Source organism: Ovis canadensis, chromosome 2 (genome assembly GCF_042477335.2).
Source record: "Ovis canadensis isolate MfBH-ARS-UI-01 breed Bighorn chromosome 2, ARS-UI_OviCan_v2, whole genome shotgun sequence".
Classification (NCBI taxonomy): Eukaryota; Metazoa; Chordata; class Mammalia; order Artiodactyla; family Bovidae; genus Ovis; species Ovis canadensis.
The window spans coordinates 28,138,516-28,164,411 of NC_091246.1; the positions used below are offsets into that span (position 1 = coordinate 28,138,516).

General features: G+C 46.8%; 2 protein-coding genes across 5 annotated transcripts in view; both read right to left on the reverse strand.

The window, feature by feature from the left end:
• Window positions 1-13,622, reverse strand: part of PHF2 (PHD finger protein 2) — a 98,015-nt gene extending 84,393 nt beyond the window's left edge. Inside the window, exons 1-2 of one of the 4 annotated variants that reach the window (XM_069575622.1) lie at window positions 13,342-13,622; window positions 5,899-5,977 (exon numbers count right to left, since the gene is read on the reverse strand). Coding sequence is in view for 2 of the 4 variants with exons in the window: in XM_069575620.1 (XP_069431721.1) it covers window positions 3,903-4,000 (98 nt within the window). In the remaining 2 variants the exon portion in view is untranslated. Of the gene's footprint in view, window positions 1-3,339; window positions 3,538-3,902; window positions 4,099-5,898; window positions 5,978-13,341 lie in introns of those variants that run through there. The other 3 variants (XM_069575620.1, XM_069575621.1, XM_069575623.1) reach the window with 3 other exon arrangements.
• Window positions 13,623-18,614: 4,992 nt separating this feature from the next.
• FAM120A (family with sequence similarity 120 member A) overlaps window positions 18,615-25,896 on the reverse strand; it is a 118,536-nt gene continuing 111,254 nt past the window's right edge. Inside the window, exon 18 of the mRNA XM_069575625.1 lies at window positions 18,615-20,527. Coding sequence (XP_069431726.1) covers window positions 20,216-20,527 — 312 coding nt within the window. The 3' untranslated portion in view covers window positions 18,615-20,215. The remainder of the gene's footprint in view (window positions 20,528-25,896) is intronic.

Genomic DNA, 25,896 nt, shown 5'->3' on the forward strand with positions numbered 1-25,896 from the left:
ACCCCAGTCCTCACCCTAGGTCCCATCTGTCACCTCTCATCTGGGCAGGGACTCCTGGCCTTGTCCTCTTCCCCAGCTGTGTGCACAGCATCCAGAGGATCCCTGTCAAGTCCTCAGTCCCCTCCTACCACTGCTCTTCTCAGTGCCCCAGAGTGGTTCCTGTCTCCAGCCACACTTGCAGGCTGTCCCTGATGCAGCCTCCCTACCCCCACACAGTGCTTCCTCTGGCTCTGAAACACTCCCCAGGCTGGGATGGAACTCCCAGCCCACAAGTTTGACTCCCACAGAAGAAAACCTGTAAGAGGCAAGGGGATCTGCCTTGTTAGCCCCAGGAAACCACAAAGCTAGCATTGCACCCCACACAGAACACACACCCCATAGTACTTGCTGAGGAATAAATGGAACTTCTGCCTCTAAAGGACTGGCACTGCACCTCAGCTTTCAAACTCTTTAAAATCAACTTTACTGATTATGCTTCCAAAAACCCTTCAAGCTTAATACAACAGGAACTTAGGGAGGGTCAGGAAGCTTCAGGATCTCTGATATTTCAACAGAATCATTTCTATTTTCCACAGAGACTCTTCACATCAAGATGGTGAAAAGGTGAGATGTCCAGGTCACTCCCTAGAGCTACTGGTCTACAGTCAGACGACTTGCCAAAGGCAAGGATGGAGGGACACACAGGGTCTGGCAGGAGGCACAAGCATGAAAAGCCCCCCATTTCTTGGCCCCATGGCACCCTTATTGAGGAGGAAGGTTCCCAATGCCTGAGCAGTGCCATATCTGTTCTGCTCATAAGACAGCTCTAAGGACACCCAGCCACAAAATCCATCCCTTCCTAGTCAATTTCCAGGTGACACTGCAGTGAGTGCAAGGAAGGCAGATTGGGTTGACAAGTTATCCTAGTCCCAGGAGTGACCAGTCACGGTCAAGACAGGGTGGAACACGAGCTCCTGCCTTCCTGGCTGCCCAAGTACCAGCTCGGTCCAGCAGAAAGACTGCCGCAGAGAATGCCAGAAGGGGTAGTCAGGGTTCTCCAGGCTTCCTGCTATGGTGGACATATCCTGGGAGCAGGTTCTTCCCCTGTAGAAGGAGACTGCCCCAACCATGATCTCAGCCGGCACTGCTGCTAGAGTCCTACCAGCAAAGAGTTGGCCACTGGGAGTGAAAGTAACCTCAGAGACCCCCTTCTAATCCATCCAAAGGGGGGTTCATTGTAGGGATGTGAAGGGTCACAGGTGGAACAAGAGGGAGCCTGTTACTTTCACAGTTATGTTTATTTTTACAAGTACTGTCTACAGCAAGTTATACTAATGTTCTATTTCAGGGAATGATACGAAGTTTCCTTGGAACAGAAAGATTCAGGAGAGTAAGGAGACACCAGAGTGAAATGCAATGTGGGGTCCTGGAACTAAATAAATCTGCCCAAGGCCTGAAGCTTGGTTAGCAGTGTGGCCCCAGTGTTTCTGCCTGTTTCTATGCTTGCAACATAATTTGATAAGATGTTAACTTCAGGGGAGGCAGGGTGTGGAGTATAGGGAAATTGTACCTTTTTTTGTAACTCTTCAAATTCTCTCAACATAAAAAGTTACAAAGTATTTAAACTTTTAGAAAGTGAGTTGAGATGTTTGACAATGAAGTGAACAACAGTACAGACGGTACATGGATCTGAAAAGAGTAGAGGGTCATCCATCCAGGAATATCTGGAGATTTGGAAACATTGTGGATTATGTCACACACCTTTCTGTCACAGTGGAGAAGGGTCATGACAAGAGAGGTGGGAGGTTTGCCCAGGGGTGTGAGGGCCGCATATAGCCTTGCCCAGCCTTGCCAACAATGGTCCCAAACTCTGACCCCATGTTCTCTCATCACAGCACCTCCCCTGAGCCACTCAGGGGACTAAGGACTACAGGAGGTGTTCTGGCCCCACAGGATTCACTCACTTCTGTAAGGGACCCTTGATTACATACAGAGAAGATGTGCCCCTTGGCACAAGGGAAGCACAGCCCCTTTCAGACCATAGGGTGACCCCACATAGGTGGAAATGAATCTGTGCTGATCAAATGATCTGTGTGTATATCAGATAAAATCAAAGACTTCACATAAGAAATAAGAAATAAAGAGATAAGACCTCCCCAAAACATCCCCTTTGAGGTGTCAGAACGCATCTTTCTCCCTGTCTCTACCTAAGCCAATCCAGTAAATGTCACCATCGCCTCAGGCCAGCCCTCAGCCCCTTTCCCCTGCTTGCTCTCACTCCCAGGTCTCTCCCTACCCCCTCCGCTCCTCCCACTCACTACGCCCCTTCTCAAAGTCCAGCTCAGAACTGACTTTGCCTGCCCAACTGAAAGGAGGGAAGCCAGGCAAGGGTCCTCCCAGGCCCTCACACTCCTCCAGCCTGGGCACCTTGGGCAGGCTTGCAGGCCCTGGGTAGGGGTGGGGGAGGAGGGGGAGGTCCCACCACTTTCAGGGCACTCCCAGCCAGCTTCTCAGCATCTCTGGACCTGAGGAGCCATGAACGATCATATGGCAGCTCTCACCCTTGATCCAGCCATGAACTCTGAGAGGATGCCAACTGGTGGGTGTGCATAGCAGCACTGTTCTGGGCAGAGCCCAGCACTCACACTCCAGCCTCCACCACTTTGCAGGGTCTCCACAGTCCTGGAAAGGCAGCCCTGGAGCCCCACGATCTCAGTGGGAGTTCCTATCCCATGGAGTCTCACCCCTCCTCACTGGTGTCCCTGTCACAGGCACTCAGGCTTGGCACTGACCAACCTAAGCAAGCCCTGTCACATCTGGCTGCCTAGCCCCCACACATGCAAACTGTCAGAAGTAGATAACACAACCTACCTTTAAGGGCCACTCGCCCATCCACAGTTAAAACCGGGGTTGGGGGGGGGGGGTTGCTCCTCTCTCTGGAAGTTGAGGGACCGCCTACCAGCACACACGAAGTCTCTTGCCCCCAGCCCTGCTCCCGCTGGGTCGAAGACCAGAGCCCAGGAGGGCACACTAGCCTGGCCAGCCTCTGGCGGTTCCGCTGAGGCCCAAACACAGGAGAACCTGTTGGAGCAGTTTGGGCACCAGGATCACCTCCTCTTCCTCCTCTGCCACTTACTTCTGGGTGGGAAGGGGCCTCTGGCTTTTGAAAACTCGGCACAGGGCCAGGTCATGGTCACGGGCAAAGGCCAAGCTTCACCTCCCCCCACCCCATCTTCCTCTGAGAGCAGAAGGTCAAGTCAAAACCAGGGTGGGCCTGTGTCTGGAACACAGAGGAGGGGAACGGGGAAACGTGACGGCCAAAGAGGAGGCGGCAAAGCCGCAGCACCCACACAGACCCACCATTCTGTCACCCACACTCCTGCCGGGGATGTGCAGGCCGGCCGGGTCCAGGAGCCCCGCTGGGGCCGGGCAGGGGTCCCTGCCTCCCGGACAAGGTGCCGGAGCTCCGGGCTGCGGCGGAGGGTGGGCGCGCCGCCGCCACCTGGCCGGGCCCCACGTCCGTCCCAGCCCCGCCGGCGTCCGAGCCCGCCACTCGCGCGTCTCCCGGGCCCGCGCGGGGAAAGTTCCTGCAACTTCGCGGGGGAGGCGCCGGGCCTGGGCCTCGGGAGCCCGGCCTCCGCGGGCCCGCTGTCAGGCGGTCCGGCCTGCTCGGCGCCCCAACTTCCCGGCCCGGCCCCCGCCCGCCGCCCCCCGCGGACCCGCTTTGTGCGCCGCGGCGGTGAGGGGCGCCCGACCGGCCCCGGCCCCCGGCCCCCGCCCCGGGCACAAAAGGGCGCGCGGCCGGCGGGAGGCGGCGGGCGGGGGCCTGCAGGGCGCTCGCCGGACCGGGCCGGGGCCGCGGGCCGGGGGCCCGGGGGCCGGGGATCGGGGCCGGGGCCGAGGCCGGGCGGCTGCGCGCTCACCTGCCGTGGAACCAGTCCTTGCAGGCGTCGCACTCGATCATGAAGCGGGTAACGTCGTAGGGGAGCCGGCAGACGCAGTACACGGGCACCGTCGCCATGTTCGCGCGCCGCCCGCCCGCCCCTCGGCCCGCGCTGCGCTCCCGGGTCGGGCCGGGCGGGCCGGGCCGGGCGGGGGCCGGGGCCGGGGCCGGGGCCGGAGCCGGGGCCGGGGACGGGGCCGGGGGCGCACGACAGCCCGCGCGCACCCGGCCGGCGCGTCCACACAAAGCGGGGCGCGCGGTGCAGGGCCGCGCCGGGAGCCGCCCGCCGGCCCGCGGGGCGCAGGGCGCGAGTGTGCGCGGGGAGCGGGCCGCGCGCGGGACACAAAAGGGAATGGACGCGCGGGGGCGGCGGGCGGGGAGCCGCGGCCCCACCGAAGGGACCCCCGGCCGCCGAGCGGCCTCTACGTCAGCGCCCCGGGTGGCGCCGCCTCCGCCCGCCAGCCAGGGCCGCCGCACCCGCCGCGGGAAGGCGGGCCGGGGACCGCGGGGAAGGCGGGCCGGGGTACCCCTCTGCCGGGGGAGAAAGTGGTCCGGGGGAATCGTGCTGGGGGAGAAGAGGGACCAGAAGACCCTGCCAGGAGAAGGTGGGTCGGGGGACCTGCAGGGAGAGAGAGTGGGCTGGGGAGACCCTGCCAAGGGAGAAAGTGGGCTAGGAGACCCCTGAAGGGGAGAAGGTGAGCTGGAAGGCCGTCACCTGAAGAAGGTGGGTCAGGGGATTCCTCGGGTAGAAGGTGGCCCGAGAGTGCAAGGGGAAGGCAGGTCTGGGAGACCCCTGGGTGTCAGGGGAGACCCTAGAGGAGGAGAAGGAAGACGTCCTTCCTGGTTAAGAAGGCAGGGGAGCAACTACTTGACTCTTAAGTTTCTTCTGATAAGCAGCAGAGCAGGGGGGCAGCTTGGGGGCTGTTCCTCCTGTTCCCTCCTCCCTCCTACCTTCCCAGCTGAGTTTCTGGCTGGAATACAACTTCCCTTTCTCCCTTATTCCTGGCTGGGGACTACCCTCCCTCCTTCACAAGATCTGTGGACTTCCCTTGATGCTGAGCCCTCAGAGGAGGACATAGTTCAAAGGATCCAGAAGCATGCCGGCACGGGTCAGCTCTGTGAAGAGGAAGAGGTTACCTGGAATTTGAGCTGCCCAGGAGCCCTGGTGGGAGCTCTCAGGCCTGGGAGACCTAACGCGCAGCAAGGACAGCAGGCCCCAGGCCTCCTGTCTGTGTCCCAAACTGCTGAGTTCCGCTGGTGGCAACAAGGATATAGGAAGACGAGAAACAAGGATATAGGAGGAGAGGGCTGCCATGTTGCTCTGGGCTAGCGGTCATCTCATCTCATCTATGACGGTCAGGGTCTTTGCTGGGTGGAGGGTGAGGAGTTCAGGTCCTGGCTCTGAGGAATCTTTTCCCAAGGCATTCTATAGCAGACTCTCCCCGGCCTGCTACCCAGCTGCTGCATACTTTGGGCAACCGAAATCATTTCAGATGCTAGAGCAGAGCTGGCTCCTAATTCAAAGTAAGGAACCTGTCTGTGCTCCCTCACTCTCTTGGTCTTCCCCATCGTCCCTGTATGGTGCTAGGAGATGCTGGCCGCCACAAGCACAGAATTCCAGATTTTGGGCAGGAAACCTGGTCCAGCTCACTTCACAGAAGCATCCCTGACAGGTACCCTACCAAGGCCTACAGCTCCTAAGGGTCACTTGCTCCACTTGTAGGCAGCTCAATTGAAGCCCTCTCTTCTGTTGAGTCAAAATCTGCCTTCATATTGTTGCCCAGCTTCCCTCTACAGGTGACCCCTCAACTGCAGCCTGAGCAATGCCCAGAGCTAGGCCTTAGCTGGGAGGGACTAGGTGAGAGTGGGAAAAAGAAGCTGGAGAAAGGGGAAGTAAGAAGAAAGGAATTATCTCCCCTCAACACACATACACACACACTCTTACACATTGGTGAGCCGCCCAGGATCTGGACTACCTTCTTATCTGAATTCCAGCTGTTATCCTCCCTTCCAGAGTCCTTCCTTCTGATCCTTCTGATGACGAGATGGATGGCCCTAGAAAGGGAATAACTATTAAGCATTGTCCACAATTAACATCCTGATGTGAATTGCTGCAAGTAAACAGTGCTCAGCCAGCAGATCAGAGTCTGCAAGGAGGCCCAAAGAGCCTGGCCTGGGCACTGCTGAGTTACCTTCTCCCATGGCAGTACTGAATGGGCTTCCCTGGTGCTTCAAGTGGTAAAGAATCTGCCTGCAATGCAGGAGACCTAGGTTTAATTCCTGGGTCAGGAAGATGCCCTGGAGAAGGGAATGGCTACCCACTCCAATATTCTTGCCTGGAGAATCCCATGGACAGAGGAGCCTGGTGGGCTACAGTCCATGAGGTCACAAAGAGTCAGACACAACTGAGGGACGAACAGCTTCACTACTTTTCATAGCAGTACTGAAGCACTTAAACCAGCAATATCCCCATCCCCTCAACTTGTCATCTATTGGAGCCAGAAACTTCTGGAGACCAACTTGACTGTGGTCCAGGGGAATCCAACCTGACTGTGGGCCGTCCTCATCTCTGACACTTCCATTTCCTACTTTACAAATAATGAAAATAGGTACCCAGCATTAATCAAATGCTTACCAGGTACAGTACACTATGTTTAGTTCTTCAGACATGGACCAGAAATCACCCAGCTGCTTGTAAAGCACTTAACATATCCCCTGGCTAGTGATTATTACAAACTCAGCACTCACATTGACACCTTAGGTGTTACTGCTGCCACTTTAGAGATGGGTATATAAACAGGTGTTGTAGAGAGGTACAGGGCTTCCCTGGTGGCTCAGATGGTAAAGAATCTGCCTGCAATGCAGGAGACAGAGGTTTGATCCTTGGATTGGGAAGATCCCCTGGAGGAGAAAATGGCAACCCACTCCCATATGCTTGCCTGGAAAATCCCACGGACAGAGGAGCCTGGCAGGTTACAGTCCATGGGGTCGCAAAGAGTCAGACACGACTGAGAGACTAATAGATGTGGTATAGTATTGATGCCATTTTCTGAAAGTGAAAACTGAGGCTCAGAGCAGTTGAATGGAGAAAGTCAGCTGACTAGTGAGAGGAAGGAGCAAGCCAGGAACCCAGACTTCTCCAGGGCCTGAGCCTGCACTGCCACCCCTTGGTCACCTCCCAGGGCACCCTGAGCACATGCAGTAGGCATGGGAGCCCATCCTCCACCCCCGGTCATTCACCGCAGACCTCTGGGATGACTCTGGCCACCCTGCCCCACCCATCTCCACCCCCTGCCCTCCAGCACTCCGCTGTCTACATCCATGACCTCTTGTATCTGAAGTGTCTATTGAGATACTTTCCTATTACTCAAAGCACTTCCAAGGCTGCCTGCCAATTACAGACTAAAATGTCTCAATATGGGTACCAGACTCTTCCTCTCTTTGGAAGAGACTTTCTCCCTATGACTTCTCTCTTATCCTCTGTCAGAAAGCCTGCCTTATCTTTGTGTCCTCCCTCTCTCATTTATTTCAATATATATTTATGTCAACATATACTGAACACTTGCTGTGTGCTGAGCAGTGTTGTAGCCAAAGAGCACTTAGCAGTCCCAAGTGTTGTGAAGCTCATGTGGCAGTAAAGGGAAACAGCAACACGTACAGTGGGCTGGGCACCATAGCACCCTATGGAAACTGGCACAGTATCAGGGCTGGGCAGAGGCGGAGCGCTGCTGAGGTGGCCTGAAAGCAGAGGCCTAGAAGTGGTGAGTCAGGGAAGGAAAACAAAGGGAACTTACATGGAAGGGCCTAGAAAAAAATGGGGGGTGGCCTTGGTGCTCTTCCACCCTAAGATCAGTGGCCCTCCATGTGGTCTGCCTCCTGCCTCAACACCCATTCCCCCAAGTTTGCCCCATTCCTCATGGCACATCACCCATGAGTCTGTGCAAGCGTCCAAGACCTCACCACTCACCCCTGGCATACTGTAGGGGTGAGGGGGTGGGCTGCCAAGCTACATGGCCCACGCACTGCCCCTCCACCCTGGCGCTCTGGCGAAGCACGACTGTAGGGCTGCATACTCTGCAGAAAGCATCTGAGGACAAGACATGCTTTATTCACCTTATTACGCAGTGGAAAAACATCATCTTCCAATATATGTTTATTCATTCACCTACTACTCAACGAAGTGCACTGCATGCAGGTGCAGGATTTTCCATTGTGGTAATGTACATAACATAAAACTTACCATTTTAACCATTTTTCAGTGGACAGCTCTATTGCATTAAGTATACTTACAATATTGTGCAGCCATCAACTTTATCCGTCTCTACAATTATTCTCATCTTTCCAAACTGAAATTCTGACCCTAACTCCCCAATACCCCTTCCCTCCAGCCCCTGGTAACTACCATTCTGCTTTCTGTCTTTATGAATTTGATTACTCTAGGGGCCTCATATGTGGCATCATTATTTGTCCTTTTGTAATGCTTATTTCACTGAGCAGAATGTCCTCAAAGTTTATCCATGGTATAGCATGTGTCAGAATTTCCTTCCTTTTTAAGACTTTAAGATACTTCACTGTATGGATATGCCACATTTGGTTTATTTGCTCACTGTCGTTAGACACAGGTTGTCCCCTCCATTTGGCTAAGAGCATGGGTATACAAATATCTGTTCAAGTCCCTGCTTTCACTTCTGTTGTGTGTATACCCAGAAGTGAAATTGCTGAATCATGTGGCAGTGCTATTTTTAACTTTTTAAGGAACCACCATACTGTTTTTCACAGCAGCTACAGCATTTTATATTTCCACCAACAGTGCACAAGAGTTCTAATTTCTCCACATCTTCATCAGCACATTATTTCTGATTTGGGTTTTGTTTGTTTGTTTCTACTTTTTTATAGCCATCCTAATGTGTGGGAAGTAGTGTCTCGTGGGTTGGTTTTTTTTTTAATTTTGAAGTACATTTTTTTCGATTTTGATTGATTTCTCAATGTATAGTCCAATATAATATCAATTTTTAATGGCAAAAATTTAGTTCCACTGAAACTCCATGATCACTGTGGTCTTGATTTGCATTTCCCTAATGATTAGTGATGTTGAGCATCTTTATGGACTTAGTGGCTATCTATATATATTCCTTGGAAAAATGTCTATTCTAACCCTTTCCTCATTTTTTATTTGACTCGGTTGCTTTTTGCTAAGTTGCAGAAGATTTTTTAATATATTCTGGATATTAATTGCCTATCAGATATATGATTTGCAATTGTCTTCTCCCATCCTGTGCACTTGAAGTTTTTAATTTGGATGAAGCCCAATTCATCTATTTTTTGTTTTGTTGCCTATGCATTTGATGTCATATCCAAGAAAACTTTGCTAAATTCAATATCATGAAGCTTTCCTCCATATGTTTTCATCTAAGAATGTTGTAGTTTTACATGGATGGACCTTGAAATAATTATCCTTAGTAAAATAAGTCAAAGAAAGACAAACACTGAATGTTATTACTCACATATGCAATCTAAAAAATAAACTAAGAATATAAAAAAGAAAAAAAGTGTTGTAGTTCTTAAGTTTAGGACTTTGGTCCATTTTCAATTAATTTTTGTATAGGATGTATGAAGTAAGGGTTCATCTTAATTCTTTCATATGTGAATATCCAGTTTTCCCAGCACCATTTGTTGAAAGGACTGTCCTTTCCCCACTGAATGGTTATCACACCCTTGTCAAAAATCATTTGACCGTATGGACCAGGGTTTATTGCTGGGTTCTGTATTGTATTTCATTGGTTTGTGTACCTTTATGCCAGTACCACACTATTCTGATTACTATGGCTCTGTAGTAAGCTTTGAAATTTGGTAGGATGAGACCTCCAACCTGGCTTTTCTTTTTCAAGCTTGTTTTATCTTTTCTGGGCCCCATGCAATTCCATATTAATTTGAGGATTGTGTGTTAGTCATTCAGTTGTGTCCAACTCTTTGTGATCCCATTGACTGTAGCCTGCCTGGCTCCTCTGAATCCCTCCATGGGATTCTCTAGGCAAGAATACTGGAGTGAATTGCCATTTTCTTCTCCAGGAGACCTTCCCAACCCAGGGATTGAACCCAGGTCTCCTACATTGCAGGCAGATTCTTTACCATCTGAGCCATGAGGATTGGCTTTTCATTTCTGCACAAGGGCTATTGTAATTTTGACAAGGATTCCATTGAATCTGTTGAACACTTTGGGTAGTATTGACATCTTAACAACAGTAAATCTTCTGATCCATGAACATGGGATGCCTTTTTAAATTGCTTTCAGCAATGTTTTTATCATTTTCAGTGTATAAGTGTTTTGTCTCCTTAGTTTATTCCTAGGTATTTTATTTGTTGGATGCTATTGTAAGTGGAGTTGTGTTTCTAATTTCCTTTTTGGATTGTGCTTTCTTAGTATATGGAAACAAACTAATTTTTGGTATTGATTCAGTATGTTCTATGTTTGCTGAGTTTTTTTTTTTTTTTAGTTCTGTTATTTGTAGAATCCTTAGAGTTCTTAAATACTGATGATTTTACATGACATAAGATCATATTATCTATGAACAGAAATAATTTTACATCTTTCTTTCTAATTTGAATACTTTTTATTCCTTTTTCTTTCTTTATTTTTGCCCAAGTACTCTGGCTAAAACTTCCAATAGCGCATTGAATAGAAGTGATGAAAGTGGACATCTTTCTCTTGTTCCTGATCTCAGGGGAAAAGTTTTTTTTTTAGTTTTTAGTCTTTCACTGTTGAGTAGGTGAAAGTATGAGTATGATGTTTGGTTTGGGCTTTTCCTATATGGCCTTTACTATATTGAAGAAGTTTCTTTCTATTCTTTGTCTATAGATTTTATTTTATTTTTTTTTTTTTGTTTTGTGTCAAATGGTTTTGGCTGGCATCAACTGAGATGATCATATGGTTATTTTCCTCCCCTTCATTCTGTTAATGTGGTCTGTATTACATCAATTTTTTAGAATTGAGTTTAAGGATACTGAACCATCCTTACATCCCCAGAGTAAATCCCATTTGGTTAGGGTGTATGATCCTTTTAATATGCTGTTGGGTTTGGTTTCCTTCCGTATCCTCAACATATGTTTATAAAGGATAATATTTTGTAGTCTTCTTGCAGAATCTTTGTTTGGCTTTTGTCAGGGTAATCCTGACTTCACAGAAAGGATTAGGAAATATTCCCTCCTCTTCAGTTTTTGGGAAGACTTTAAGAAGGATTGGTGTTAATTTTTCTTTAAATGCATGATAGAATTCAGTGAAGCTAAATTATGAGTTTTTCTTTAGTTCTATTCAGATGTTCTATTTCTTCATGATTCAATTTGGGTAGGCTATGTGTTCCTAGGAATTTGTTCATTTAATCTAGATTATCCAATCTGTTGGCAAACAACTAGTGCATATGTTATAGTAATGGACAAGGCATACACCATTCCTACCTCCAAGGAGCTCATATGCCAGAGCAAGAAACAGACAACTAATAGCTGTTATGGAGGAGAGGTCAGAAAGGAGATACTAATTCAAGGTTGGGTGTGTGCTTTTGTTAGTGGGTGAGTTCATGTGATGAATGCAAAGAAAGTTCTAAGAGCAGGCTTTTCTTGGACTACCTGGACCTTGGTGATCTAAACGAAAAGCAGTTGAAATGAACAGTAAGCCATGGGAACTTTGGAAGCCTTCTGGGTTTTTCAGATAAGTATGAAAGTGTGCCTTTTCATACTGTTCATGGGGTTCTCAGATATGCAGATGATACCACTCTTATGGCAGAAAGTGAAGAAGAACTAAAGAGCCTCTTGATGAAAGTGAAAGAGGAGAGTGAAAAAGTTGACTTAAAGCTCAACATTCAGAAAACTAAGATCCTGGCATCTGGCCCCATCACTTCATGGCAAATAGATGGGGAAACAGTGACAGACTTTATTTTGAGGGGCTCCAAAATCACTGCAGATGGTGACTGCAGCCATGAAATTAAAAGACGCTTACTCCTTGGAAGGAAAGTTGTGACCAACCTAGCCAGCATATAAAAAAGCAGAGGCATTACTTTGTCAACAAAAGTCTATCTAGTTAAGGCTATGGTTTTTCCAGTAGTTACATATGGTTGTGAGAGTTAGACTGTAAAGAAAGCTGAGCACTGAAGAATTTATGCTTTTGAACTGTGGTATTGGAGAAGACTCCTGAGAGTCCCTTGGACAGCAAGGAGATCCAACCAGTCCATCCCAAAGGAGATCAGTCCTGAGTGTTCATTGGAAGGACTGATGTTGAAGCTGAAACTCCAATACTTTGGCCACCTGATGCGAACAGCTGACTCATTTGAAAAGACCCTGATGCTGGGGAAGATTGAAGGTGAGAGGAGAAGGGGACGACAGAGGATGAAATGGTTGGAATGCATCACCGACTCAATGGACATGAGTTTAGATAAACTCCAGGAGTTGGTGATGGACAGGGAAGCCTGGCATGCTGCAGTCCCTGGGGTCACAAAGAGTTGGACACGACTGAGCAACTGAACTGAAATGATGAAAGAGTGGCCTTCTTTTTGTCCATCTCTAGTGATGTTTGGAAGTGGTGAGTTTGTAGATCAAGGTCCCTCAGCTGGATGACCATATAATTTACTATCCAAAAATGTGCTGGTAATAAAACACCAGAACAGGGGCAAACAAGGCCATTCTGGTCAAACTGGGACCAAGGTGGCCGTCCTATAGCCCACACTTGGGTTAGTCAGGTCTGCAGGAATGGACATGCAAAAATGCCAAGAGGTGGTGTGAATAGGTCTGGCTAGGTCTACCATGGGTGCCAGTGCCTGCCAGGCACAGCAGGCTAAGGCCAGCCAGGATACCCACCCTGAAGCTCAAGCTCATCTGGGTAATTCCCACCTGGTTTCCACATCACTCCTCAGAGGACTCCCTGATGCCCTCCTCCATCATAGTTAAGTTCCTACTTTCCTCTGCATTTTCCTTCATAGAGTGTATTATCATTGCTATTGCATTTTCACATGGGTTTAATTTTTCATTGCATTTACACATGACTGTCCACTCAGAGGAAGTGACAGAGCATGGAGAGGTCTCTATTCCACTCATGGCTGAGCCTTCAAGCAGCCAGATGACCAACAGATGGATAAAGAGTCCAGTAGAGATCCAGGAATCTCTCTAACCATGAAAGACCTAAGATCTTCAGCCTGAAATTAGCCTCTGCCTGCCTGAGAAGCAGGGCCATAGTTCTTGCTACAGGCAGGTTCATTCGAAGTGGAACCATTTACACTCAGCTCTGACTGGGCCATTTCCCATCACTGTTCTGGGTGTCGAGAAAAAAGAAACACAACACGCAGAGCTAAGTCACACCCAACTAAGGGTCTGGGATGGTGGAGTTCCCCTCATAGGTTTCAGAGATCCTTGGACAGAGCACAGTTTGCACTTACCAGGACAGCAGCATGCAGAGTATATCAGCTTCCTGGGGCTTCCTTGTCAAGGTACTACATTGGGTGACTTAGGACCACTGAAATGTGTTGTCTCAGGGTTCCAGAGGCCAGAAGTCTGGGATCAAGGTGTCAACAAGGCCATGCTGCCTCTGAAGGCCCCAGGAAGGGTCTGTTCTAGGCTTCTCTCCAGCTTCTGGTAGTTTCTTGGCTTTTGGTAGCATTCGCCCAGACTTCATATCATCGTGTTCCTTTGTGGGTGTCTGTTTCTGTGTCCAAATTTCCCCTTTTTATAGAGACAACAGATTTGTTGGGTTAGGACTCACCCCACTCCAGGATGACATCATCCTAACCTAACTAATTACAACATCCCTATTTCTAAATGATGTCCCACTCTGAGGGACTGGGGTTTAGGGCTCCAACATATGAAACTTGGAGGGACACAGTCCAGCCCATAGCACAAGGTAAAGCATCTGCTGCTTCTGCTGCTGCTAAGTCGCTTCAGTTGTGTCCAACTCTGTGTGACCCCATAGATGGCAGCCCACCAGGCTCCGCCGTCCCTGGGATTCTCCAGGCAAGAACACTGGATTGGGTTGCCATTTCCTTCTCCAGTGCATGAAAGTGAAGTTGCTCAGTCGTGTCCAACTCTCAGCGACCCCATGGACTGCAGCCTACCAGGTTCCTCCGTCCATGGGATTTTCCAGGCAAGAGTACTGGAGTGGTGTCTAGTGCAGAGCTATTGTAGCCTTGTGTACAGGCCAACTGGTCACCTGTGGCCCAGGCTGTCTACAGCAGCCAACAGGACAAGGAGCACAGGACAAGCATTCAATAGCCTGGGCCACATAGGGAGGGCAAAGACAGGGCTCCAGGCAAATTGGCCTCTGCAAGGGTCACTCTACCAAGTGGGGATTAAGGACTAAATGACTACATAAATTTAGTAATTCTCAGGAAATTTTGAGGGTAGAATAAGTTCCCTGAAAGCGAGAGCTACATCAGGAAAGAACTGGTACCCAGTGTACCAACACACTCTCTCTGAGGCCAAGTATGAGAGGGAGGGTGAGGAGGGAGGTGTCTGAAACTCCCTTTGTCCTTACAGGTGATTGTATGAATAAGGGTACAAATGGTGAATTATTTCTTAAAATTCTTGCCTTGGCCTGGCATTTTAGAATCATAAAAGAGCCACGACATTAGACATTCTTTTGACAATTAGAAAATGGTAAACTGAGGGCAGAGTAAACCTTTGATTGCTGGCAATCAAAGCAATGCAGATGAAAACCAGAAATCCATCTTCTCCATCATTCTAGCAAAGAGTCAGGGTCTGGCCAACACCAAGGACCAAGACAACCAGCCCTCACTTCCCACCTTAGGCAGTCCTTTTGGTAAAATGCTAATCACCTGTAGGGTTTGCATGCCTCCCAGGCTGTGACCACCTGGAGACTGGTCACAACCTCCGAAGGGCCACCAGCGTGCCCAGAACACTCACCCTGCAGCGCTACTCTTCCCCCTCACTCATGGATCCTTTGCATCCATTACTTCCTTCCCTGGGCTCAAGCCTGACTGTGTTCTCCACAGACCATTAACCTTCTCATTCCTCATCCCAGAGGTCCTCCCTGCCATGCAACCATCACCCCATTTTATTTTCCTCATCTTCTTCTCTGTCATACTTTTATCTGTACATATGTATACTTCCCCCAGTCCCCAGTTGTAAATGCTCTCAAAGGTAGGGTGCTTGCTGCCCTCTTTGAGCCTCCAGGCCTAGGGCAGTACCCAACACAGATCCTCCATCAATACTGGAGGATGCTAAAGTAAAGCCATGTCCAGCCACACTCGGCAAGCAGATATATCACAGAGCAGCCACCCATGGAACTGTGGGGCTATGGCAGAATATGAAACGTTAGAGAGCCATAAAATTTTTCTAGGTAGGGAGAAAATGTGGCAAAATACATATGATGATTTTGTTATTTTCTGTAAAAAAAATTATACGTTGCATGGAAAAAGGAAAGATAAAGGCTGAAAATTAACAGTATGGTAATTAACATATTAACAGTATTTTGGCCACCTGATGCAAAGAACTGACTTTGGAAAAGACCCTGATGCTGGGAAAGATTAAAGGCAAAAGGAGAAGAGGGTGGCAGAGGATGAGATGGTTAGATGGCATCACTGACTCATTGGACATGAATCTGAGCAAACTCAGGGAGATAGTGGAGGACAGAGGAGCCTGGAGTGCTGCAGTGCATGGGGTCGACTTAGCAACTGAAATACAACAACAATAAACGTATTACTTTTGAAACAAAAAAATCAGTAGAAGCTGTTTTTTCAAAAAGAAAGAAAGGGAAAAGTAACCGTCAGCCTAGGAAAGTGTGTGGATTGCCTAGGGGTCAATGCCAGGATCAGAATCCAGCTGCCCTGAGTCCCAGCTTGGCCACCCACAGCTGTTGGCTCTTTGCATATCTCCGGATGCCACGCAGGCCGTCCCTGTGACTCTTGATGTGGGACAGTCGGCTAGCCTATCCCCAAGAAAGCATGGGGTCCTCAGTAGCCCTTTGCTTCCTAGGCCTGCCCCTCTCCCTTCTCCAAAACACAGGGTTCTTCTTCAGTGGGGAGGACCTGCTCCAGAGAGGAGAAACGCGGGGCGGGGGGGAAGGAAGGGTTGCAGTTGTCATGGTGGGGAGCTACCGCTGGCATCTGGGGGCAGAGGCCAGTGGCACTAAGAATACAACCCTCCTCGAAGAGAACCTCGCCAGGTATTTGCAATGGACACTGGATTAAAAGTGCTCCGGGTACAGAGTCAGGGGAGCCGTATAACGAGTCCTCCCTGGAACTGTCCTTCTGTAAAACGGAAGCCCTCCCTGCTCCCCAGTGTCTCACAAAACGAGGACTAACAAGGACGGGGAACCGGGAGAGGGGGCGGCGGGGGGCCGTACAGTGGCCCTTGGTACTGTGGAACAGAGCACGAAACGAACGCAGAGGAGCTCAAACCCAAGTCCCTGAGGAATGGTGGGGCCAGCACGACTGACCAGACAAGAGTCAGGGAAGTGTGGGTGTTTCCTTTATTTCCTCCAAATCTCAGAGCCACAGTCTGTAGGAGCATAGGGTTAACGGTACACCCGTCAGGACCAGGGCTTGCCTGGAACAGATTAGCTCAGGACAGTGCCTGGCCAGCCCCGGGGACCGGGGACCAGGGACCGCGGTCGGTCTCACAGAAGCCCAGAGCCCCTGGCTATCGGGAACGCGGTGCCGGCGCCCAGCCCCAGGACAGGCGGGGTTTTCTGCGATCGATCGGATTCCAGGAACGAACTTGAGTGCTGACCGTGTGGGGAACCCCGGCCCAACCCTCGCGGTCCCCGAAGATCCGGTCGGCGCTCTGAGCGCGGATTTCGGTCCCGGTGCACGCTGTGTAAATACCGAACCGGCCCTCCCCGGCTTCTAGCGGTCGCCTCGGGCCTCGCCTAGGGAGAAGCAAAGGCTCGCACCGGAACGCGGGCCCAAACTCGGGAGAGGTGCGCGCGCAGTCAGCACAGGCCAGCACCCGCCGACCCTGCCAAGGCCCCGCCCCGCCCCGCCCCACGCACGGCCCCGCCCCGCTGCACGCAAGGCCGGAAGCGCGCATCCCGGGAGCGTCTTCCTCTGACTAGGAGGGCGGGCGGGGCCCTGAGGCGGCCCGCCCCTCTCCGCCCCGGGGTTCCGCGCGGTAGGTCTTGAGCGCGCACCCGCAGTCCCTGTATTTTTGATACCGAGTCTTCTAACATCGCTCCTCCTCCCCACTGCTCCTACTCTACCTTGCGACTCCTCCCCTCCTGCCCACCCAGTGGAGGCGGGGACGCAGCCCCACCTCCCCGCCAGGCCCGAAGAAAAGATTCCGGAGGAGCCGAGAAGGGACTCACAGACCACCGGGTGTCTGCAAGGCTCCGGGAACAGGCTCGGACGGGCACAGACTCAGATCCCGTTTCCACCGTTCACTAACAGTGTGGCCTGCAATAAGTTAAAAGTCATCTTTGGTGGTGATAATGTCATACTGATAGCACTGTTGTGAACATTAAAGAATCTGGAAAAAAAAAAACCTAGAGTAGTGCTTCTAAAAAAGCATGTCCTATTTTAGTATCATCATTTAAGATATTATAACCTGAGAGGTTTGCAATAGATGTTCACAAGGACCAATAATATGCATTAAATGCCTGCCATTCGGTGCTAAGCACTCAGAACTCGATGACGTAAAAACATATGGAGAAATGAAAGAAGGGACAAATTTGCCACTCACAATTCCAAATGGTTTACTAGATAACTCAAGCATGACTTCCCACTCTGAAGGCTGAAACACGGTGGCTCTTTCAGAGTACAGTACAGAAAGGAGTACTTGCCTGCTAAGTCGTGTCCGACTCTTTGTGACCCCATGGACTGTAGCCCACAGGGATCCTCTGTCCATGGGACTTTCCAGGCAAGAATACTGGAAAGGGTTGCCATGCCCTCCTTCCTCCAGGGGATCTTCCCCACCCAGGGATCAAACTCGCATTTTTTAGGTCTCCTGCACTGGCAGGCGGGTTCTTTACCACCAGGGCCACCTGGGAAACCCATGGAAAGGGGATGGGGCTGGCCAACTTTACAGTGAGGAGACCTGACAACACTAACTCAGTCAGCTGATTAAGGTCACCATCAATGGTGATAAGGAACGCTAATTTTACACAGCCTACCCCAGTCCATTCATGGGGGGGAAAAAAAAAAATCAGACAACAGTTAAGGTACATTTGACAAAATATCTTGCTGCTCCTCAAGGTTGTCACAAGGTCACCAAAAACAAAGTCTGAGACCCTGTCACAATGAAGAGCCTAAGGAAACATGACAGCTAAATGTAACGTAGTAGAACAAAAAATGTAATGTGCTAGATGTAAACAGCTAAATGTAACGTGCTAGAACAAAAAAAGTGCACTAAGTAAAAACTAAACAAATACAGTATGGATTTGGCTTTTTAAAAAGTGGTTTAATCAAGATCAAATGTATTTCTTCCTTGGGCTTTTTTTTTTTTTAAGTTTAAATTTCTATTTCTAAGCCTGCTCTATCAAAGAATGTCTTTTTTGTAATTATGAAATTCAGGCATCAGCATCAACATAACTTGCATTTTGACAACACATGTTCCTTTAGAGAAAGAAATGGAATTACTTGCAATGGGCAAAATACTTCTAAATTTTGGTTATTTGACTAAGCTCTTTAGTAGCTGTTTCAATTGGCATTAAACCTCAGTAAAATGGATGTTCTTACAAAGAATTTAAAGCCACACCATCTTTATACTAAAAGAATAAAGATTTTTATTAAGCATTGTAAGTTGCATTCAATAGCCTTCAGATACACCACACCACAACCCATCTACAATCAGTCAAACCCAACAGCAGTTCATTCTTGCACAATCCATGAGTTAGGGCAAAACTCCCTTCAACTTACAGTAAGATCCTACTCAGGTCTTGCGGGCAGGGATTGGGGAATTACATCTCATTTCTGATCACTAATGTGTGATGAAGAGCATCAGGAGAATTATATGAAAACGAATAAGAAGTGATTCTGATTTCAAAGTACATTGTTTGGAAACATTAACAAAAACATCAAAATGATATAAGTATACCTGCTTCTACTAAATTCTTGATGGGAAAGTTCTCAAGAACAAGCAATTTGTTTCCTGCTACAGAAGGGGGGGTTGTTTTTTTTTGTTTTTTCTTTTAAAGATCAAAGGGATTTTTTTTTGTTTTTCACAGAATTTCATATTTTGCTAATATGAAGGCATAAAACAGCAACAAAGAACAATAATGCATACAGCAGTGAATACACCAGGGTAATGTTGATATTTGAAACAGCTAGATAATTTGGGGGGTTTTAGAATAAATGCAACAGAGGTCAATAATCACAAAATTTTAAGGTTAGAGCAAGATCAGTCAATGACTAAACAGAGTTAACATCTTTTATAGGACTATTACTGATTATTAGCATTTTTGTTTTGCAAATGGGCACATACTGGTAAGAATGGAAGAAAGGACAATAACATGCATAATATTAACTACACACTTTAAAAATTATGAACCATGCAGAAGTTTAGCTCAAGTAAGTAGCACTAATGGTCTACATCCGATTCAAAACCACATAGTTCATTGATCACAGATGCATGGTATTAAGTCACGAAAAGTTTCAGAACACATTGTGTTGATTTTGAAAGGTCATTTGCATCTTCTATGATTTCAACTTTATCTCCATTTAACTTGCTTGTAAAGTATGTATGATGTACTGTATATTTAAAATCAGCAGAACGGCAATATTACTCTATAATTTTTTGTTCTGATAGTTGCACTTTTTTTCTTAACACAAAAGAACCACATCAACAGTGATGAATTTTAAGTAAGAAAGAAAAACTGTGGTTGTGCCTTATTTCTTTCATAATCATAAAATCAAAGCCTTAGACAAAGCTTTCTTGTGAACAGTAATGCAAAATCAAAGATAATGGCATACATATGGTGCCAAATGCTAAAAATGATATTTTAAGCTATATATACTTAAAGACTGCCAAAATTTGTTTTCTTTATAGTTCAAGAAACACAACTATAGGCTTTTGTCATTAACCAGTTTAAACTTTGTGTGTACTTCATTTTAAGTGTGGGAGTCAAATGCTCTTCATTTTCTTTCTCTCTTTTTGTTTTATTGTAGCATTTTGACTACAACTGGTTAAAACTAAAAATGTGTTGTTTAAATCTCTGATATCAAAGAGGGATCCGAATTTCCAAAGTCCTCATTTTTCTCTTACGGAAAGGAAAAAATGTACATAACTGTAGGCTCTCTTTCTCTCCAGATATTCCTAAATCCTTACCCTTCCAGCATCCTTCACCCTCTATAAAAAATAAGTTTACTCTTCTTTCTTTAAGACAGCTGCCTCCAGAGCATCAGCTCTACGGCAAGCACTGTCTGTACTTAGTGCATTTAAGTGAGGATTTGTATTGCACGTCTTAGAGTCATTGTTCAAGGCACTTTCCGAGTGGCTGGGGGCCCTGGTGTCGCCCGCGCTCCCGTTCATCTGGGGAGCCGGCTTCTCCTCAGCCACCGCTCCATTTTCAGCCAGGGACCCGTCTGAAGACATAGCGGAGGATTTAGATTCCCCGGATCTTGACTTCAGTTCTTTGGCCACTTCTTCTGCTGAAGCAGCATAGGGAGGCTTGCCCTATTAAAAATGAAAGACAGCAAGCAATAAGGCAGTGTTTGATAAACAGTGGGAGAGAGGAGACACCAACTGAGGCCTGGTGACTCACTGCAGATTCAAGAATAGAATGCAGTGAATGTGTGGCTGTGTCCCTCACTGTACGTACTCTCTACCCTATGGATATTATACACTATAATATACTCTATGCACTCTATTATATACTCTATATATTCTCTATACAGTTGACCCTTGATCAACATGGATTTGAACTGCCCAAGTCTACCATTATATGGATTTTTTTTCAGTCGATACGTACTATAGCCCTAAATGAATCTGCAAATGCAGAACTGTGGATATGGAAGAAGGCTAACTATAAAGTTCTGTGTGGACTTTTGACTGCATGTTGTCAAGCGTCAACTTCATAATCCATATACACTCTATAATACATATGCATTCTATATTCTATGCTCTATATCTGCTCTATTCATTCTGTTATGTACTCTATCCACTCTGCAGTCTATATACAGAGTAGAACTGGAGGTACCTGTCACCCTTGCTTTTAGAGACACCCTCTTGTACACCAGGGGTTATCATGTTTCCTATCTGGGCTCATTTTCACACAGTGTCTTCTCATTTTAGTTTTGAATTCTGCAGTTCGGAAATACTCATGTAAACTTTTCTAAACGTCAATACTTCTGTCATTCTCTAGGAACCTTGAGGAAAGTAATTACCATAAAAATACAGGAGGGCCAAAAGGAAAGAAAAAGAATACTGACAATTTCAAGTAGGTGCTTTCAAATCTCAAAGCCCTCACTCTCTTAAGGAAAAAGTCCACTCCCCAGACTAAACACATACTTGGTGCAGCATTGCCAGTGGTGATGGAGCAGTGCCCTCACAGATGCCTGCTACAGGAAACGCTCCGTGGGGACTGCTCATTAGGGGACCGCCCTATAGTTATGAAGGATGCAGGGAGACTAAGGAGGAATGACAGCCTGCGGCTGTTTGGAAACAGACACACTCTCTCTACAGCAAATTCTTCCATAAGCCCAGACCACTGCAAAGAGTCACCCACCACTATAAGCACCATGAGCAGGGGGCAGCACTGCCTCTTGTCCCACTGACATAGCCTCTCAGAACTGCCCCATCAGGATGGCAAGAACAGAGACAGTGGGGCCAGTGACTCAGTAAACAAGGTGCCAGTTATCATCCGTCCTTCTCAAGGGGCAAGGGTACTACTTTCACTTAAAATGAGCAACAGGAAGTACCACGGTGAAGCCACACATTACACCAATAAAAGATGGAACAGCATCCCCAAGGACAATGAAATACGTCAGAATGGCACGCCAGTAAATGATTAAGACTTCTTCCTTTGATTTTAAAACAGGCTATGACAGGACAGGATGAACAGGAACACATATTAACCCAGGAAAAGCCATCAAGGGAGGTGAAAACCTTAGGGAAGAATTAAAAATAAAAGAAAAAATAATTCCAGAAAGGAACACTAAACTAAAAGAAACACCACTAAATAAACATCATATAAAACCTGAAGGCTAAAGAAGAAAAATTTTAAAATCAGAGACAAAGAAAGGGAAATGTGGGTCAAACTCACAATGAGAGCCCATTTTACACCCACGAGGATGGCTAAACTCAGTAACAGAGAGTAGCAAGGGTTGCCATGGATGTATATAGTATTGGAATCTTCATACGTTGCTAATAGGAATGGAAAATGCAGTCACTTCGAAAATTTTGTGGCTCCTCAAATGCTTAAACACAGAGTTACCATATGACCAAGAAATTCACTTTTACATATTTACTCAAGAGAACTGAAAATGTGTCCATACAAAAACTTGCACACAAAGACTACAATTAACAGTGTTCTATTATATATTTAAAAGTTGCTGAGAATATCTTAAAAGATACATTCCCATCACAAGAAAATGAAATCTGTAATTATGTGCAGTGATGGATGTTTACTACACTTACTCTGGTGATCATTTTGTAAATACAAGTATCAAATCATTATGTTGTATAAATGAAACTGATATAATATTGTGTCGATTATATCTCATTAAAACTTGGGGGGAAAAACACAAAATATATGTGTTCATAGGACTGAAGCGACTTAGCAGCAGCAGCAGCAACATTATTCATAATAGCAAAAAAGTGGAAACAATCTAAACGTCCATCAACTGATGAACAAGTAAACAAAATGTAGTACTATCTAGACAGTGGTGCATCACTCACAGTAATAAAGAATGAAGTCCTGGTCTGGGGCATAGCAGGTGCATTTATATGGTATGTACAGAGGGCAAGTCCAGACAGAAAGCAGACCATCAGAGTCTACGAGGGTGGGGTGTAACTGCTCATCAGTAAAGCTTCTTTTGGGGGTTCTTTTGGGGTGATAAATGTTCTGGAATTAGTGGTGATTGCTGTATGATCTTGAGAATACACTGAATTGTACACTTTAAACAGATGAACTACATTAGTATATGACTCACATCTTGAGACAAAAAGGAATCCAGAGTATGCCAAACACTGAAGACAGAGCACCAGAGATGAAAAGAGACCAAAGCAAAAGAAATGAAATGAAAAACAACTAATTCAAGAAAATTTTCTGGAAAAAAAAAAATTGAAACTGTGCTTGGAAACAAAGTATTGCATACTGAGTGCAATGACCCAAGAATGACCAGCACTAAACTTCAGCAAAAAAAAAAAAAAAAAAAAAAAAAAGAAGGGGTTTGTGGCGGGGGTTGAGGTGGGGGGGAGAAAACAATTTAGGCATTTAGGTCAAAACAGCAAATGACTTCAAAGGGAAAGACAACTCAATTATTATTCATCTTTATTAGTCATAAAGCAAAGCTTTATGACAGAAGAAAATCATATAACATGCGTAAAAGTCTCTTGAGAAGATGTGAACCAATATTTCTAATTACTGGGAAAATAAACTACTTTCAAATTAAATACTGTTTTCCTAAGTCCTCCCTAGGAACTCACTAAAGAAAAGAGCCTCAGAGGGACAAAATGGAACAGCAGCCTCAAGGCTTATGGGGCACAGGACATAAAGTTATCTACAGACCCTGGATAAATGTAGCTGAAAGGATAATGTACCTTGGACAATGTAGACAGTAGTAGCATGGCTACTTTTTAAAATGTGAGAATGGTGGGGGGAAATGGGGGAAGCATATACCAACACTTTAATTGTTTTCTGTGATTGTGCTGGTGATGGAAGTATTAGCTATTCCTCAAGGTAAGACAAACCCAAGTAAGATGGTAGGCACTGAGAGAGGGGACCAGAGGGCAGACAGACTGAAACCACAATCACAGACAACTAGCCAATCTGATCACATGGACCACAGCCTTGTCTAACTCAGTGAAACTAAGCCATGCCGTATGGGGCCACCCAAAACGGATGGGTCATGGTGGAGAGGTCTGACAGAATGTGGTCCACTGGAGAAGGGAATGGCAAACCACTTCAGTATTCTTGCCTTGAGAACCCCACGAACAGTATGAAAAGGCAAAAAGATAGGACACTGAAAGATGAACTCCCCAGGTCAGTAGGTGCCCAATATGCTACTGGAGATCAGTGGAGAAATAACTCCAGAAAGAATCAAGGGATGGAGCCAAAGGATTGAGGGCAGGAGGAGAAGGGGATGACGGAGGATGAGTTGGCTGGATGGCACCACCAACTTGATGGACATGGGAATGGGTGGACTCCAGGAGTTGGTGATGGACAGGGAGGCCTGGCATGCTGCGGTTCATGAGGTCACAGAGTCGGACACGACTGAGTGACTGAACTGAACTGAACTGAACAGACTGTGTATACAATGTGGGATGAAATAAATGATGAGTTATGGGATGTTCTAATTTAATCATTCTCTGGGTTATTAGGAACAAAGATTCTCAGGAGGGAAGAAAGGACATACTGACATAAATAGTAAACGTTAAGTCAAATTCCTAAAATTCTGAATTTGAATTAGAAGAGTCAATTTAATTGGGGTGGGCGGGAACAGCAGATTACATGTATATATGTTTCCATGTGCATTGTACATGAGTGTGCATGGGTACACCTTTCCCCTCTAGATCTGTTCATAGGAAAAGCCCAGAAACGGTGATTTGGTCTAGAAGAAAGAATATACAGATGCAACAGAGATGAGACTAAATAAAAGTCTTATAGTCTTCAGTTTAAACTGGAAACATCAGTGTGAATTCAAGAGAATCCTACCTTTAAAAAATATAATAAAAAGCATATCATTTGTGTGTGTGTTTATATATATAAAGAAATAGGACTGTGTGTGTCTGTGCACACAGAACACTAGGAACTGTGATTGACACTGTGGCCACTTATGTCCATCAGGGAGTGCTCTTACTGTGGTCTTGAAATGCCGTTTCTCACTAAAGAAACCAAGAAACAAAGAGAAATGACTGTCACTGGTTTGCTGGGCTGGGTGATACACCAGACAGGAAGTTACTGAAGACTAGAGGTCACAGCAAAGGGTCCCAGTGGCCAAGGACAGGTGAGTTGAGCTACAGAACCATGTGTTGATCTATAGCTTTCCTGAAGGGCTGTAACACTGAGGCACCAGATGGAAAGCGATGGGAAGCATCTCTTTATAAAAATACCCCAATAAGGAAAAACAAATGATGGAACGAGAGTATCTTCATTTTGCAATCTGCAGCATATGAACGGATCAACAGGTTCTGATGCATGAAAAAAGATAAGCAGACAGGAAAGCACAGGAGCCCACTGCAGTCTTGCCACAGGGACAAACCGAAGTACAATGAAGCATCCAGATCCAGCTACTAGTGGGCAAGAAAGGTCAGAGTCACACAAGGAACAGCACCATGAGTGTGCACTCAGCAAAAGCCAGGATCCTGAAGGTGAAATAGCCTGAGTTGTCCTTCAGTTGATAAATGAAGGAAAAAGGGAGGAAGGGAAACCCGTTGATTCAGAGAGACTTAGAAGACATAGCAAACTAAAAAAAACTAATACAATTCATCAAGTGTCTAGGAAGGCACATATGAGCGATAAAAAACCAGAAAGTGACAAGGGAGAAATCACAGAGTGTAAAACTCCAGGGTTGTGGTTATGTTGTGCAGAGGGAGGCAGGAGGTTAGTGTTGTGACTGGGCCTGTGAGGCTCTCAGAAAGAGCTGGGAAAATGCTGTTCATCACATGGGTGATGGCTATACGGCTATTTGCCTTCTATCTCATTAAACTACATTTTGATATATGTGTGTGTGGTTTTTCGGTATCTAGGTTTTATAATGAAAATAAAAGTGCTTAAGCAATATAGAGATACATATTTCCCACTACTCAGGAAAGGCCCTTGTACCCACCAAGGATGACCGTAATGAAAAACCAGAGGCATTTTATAAGACAAGCTCCAGGCT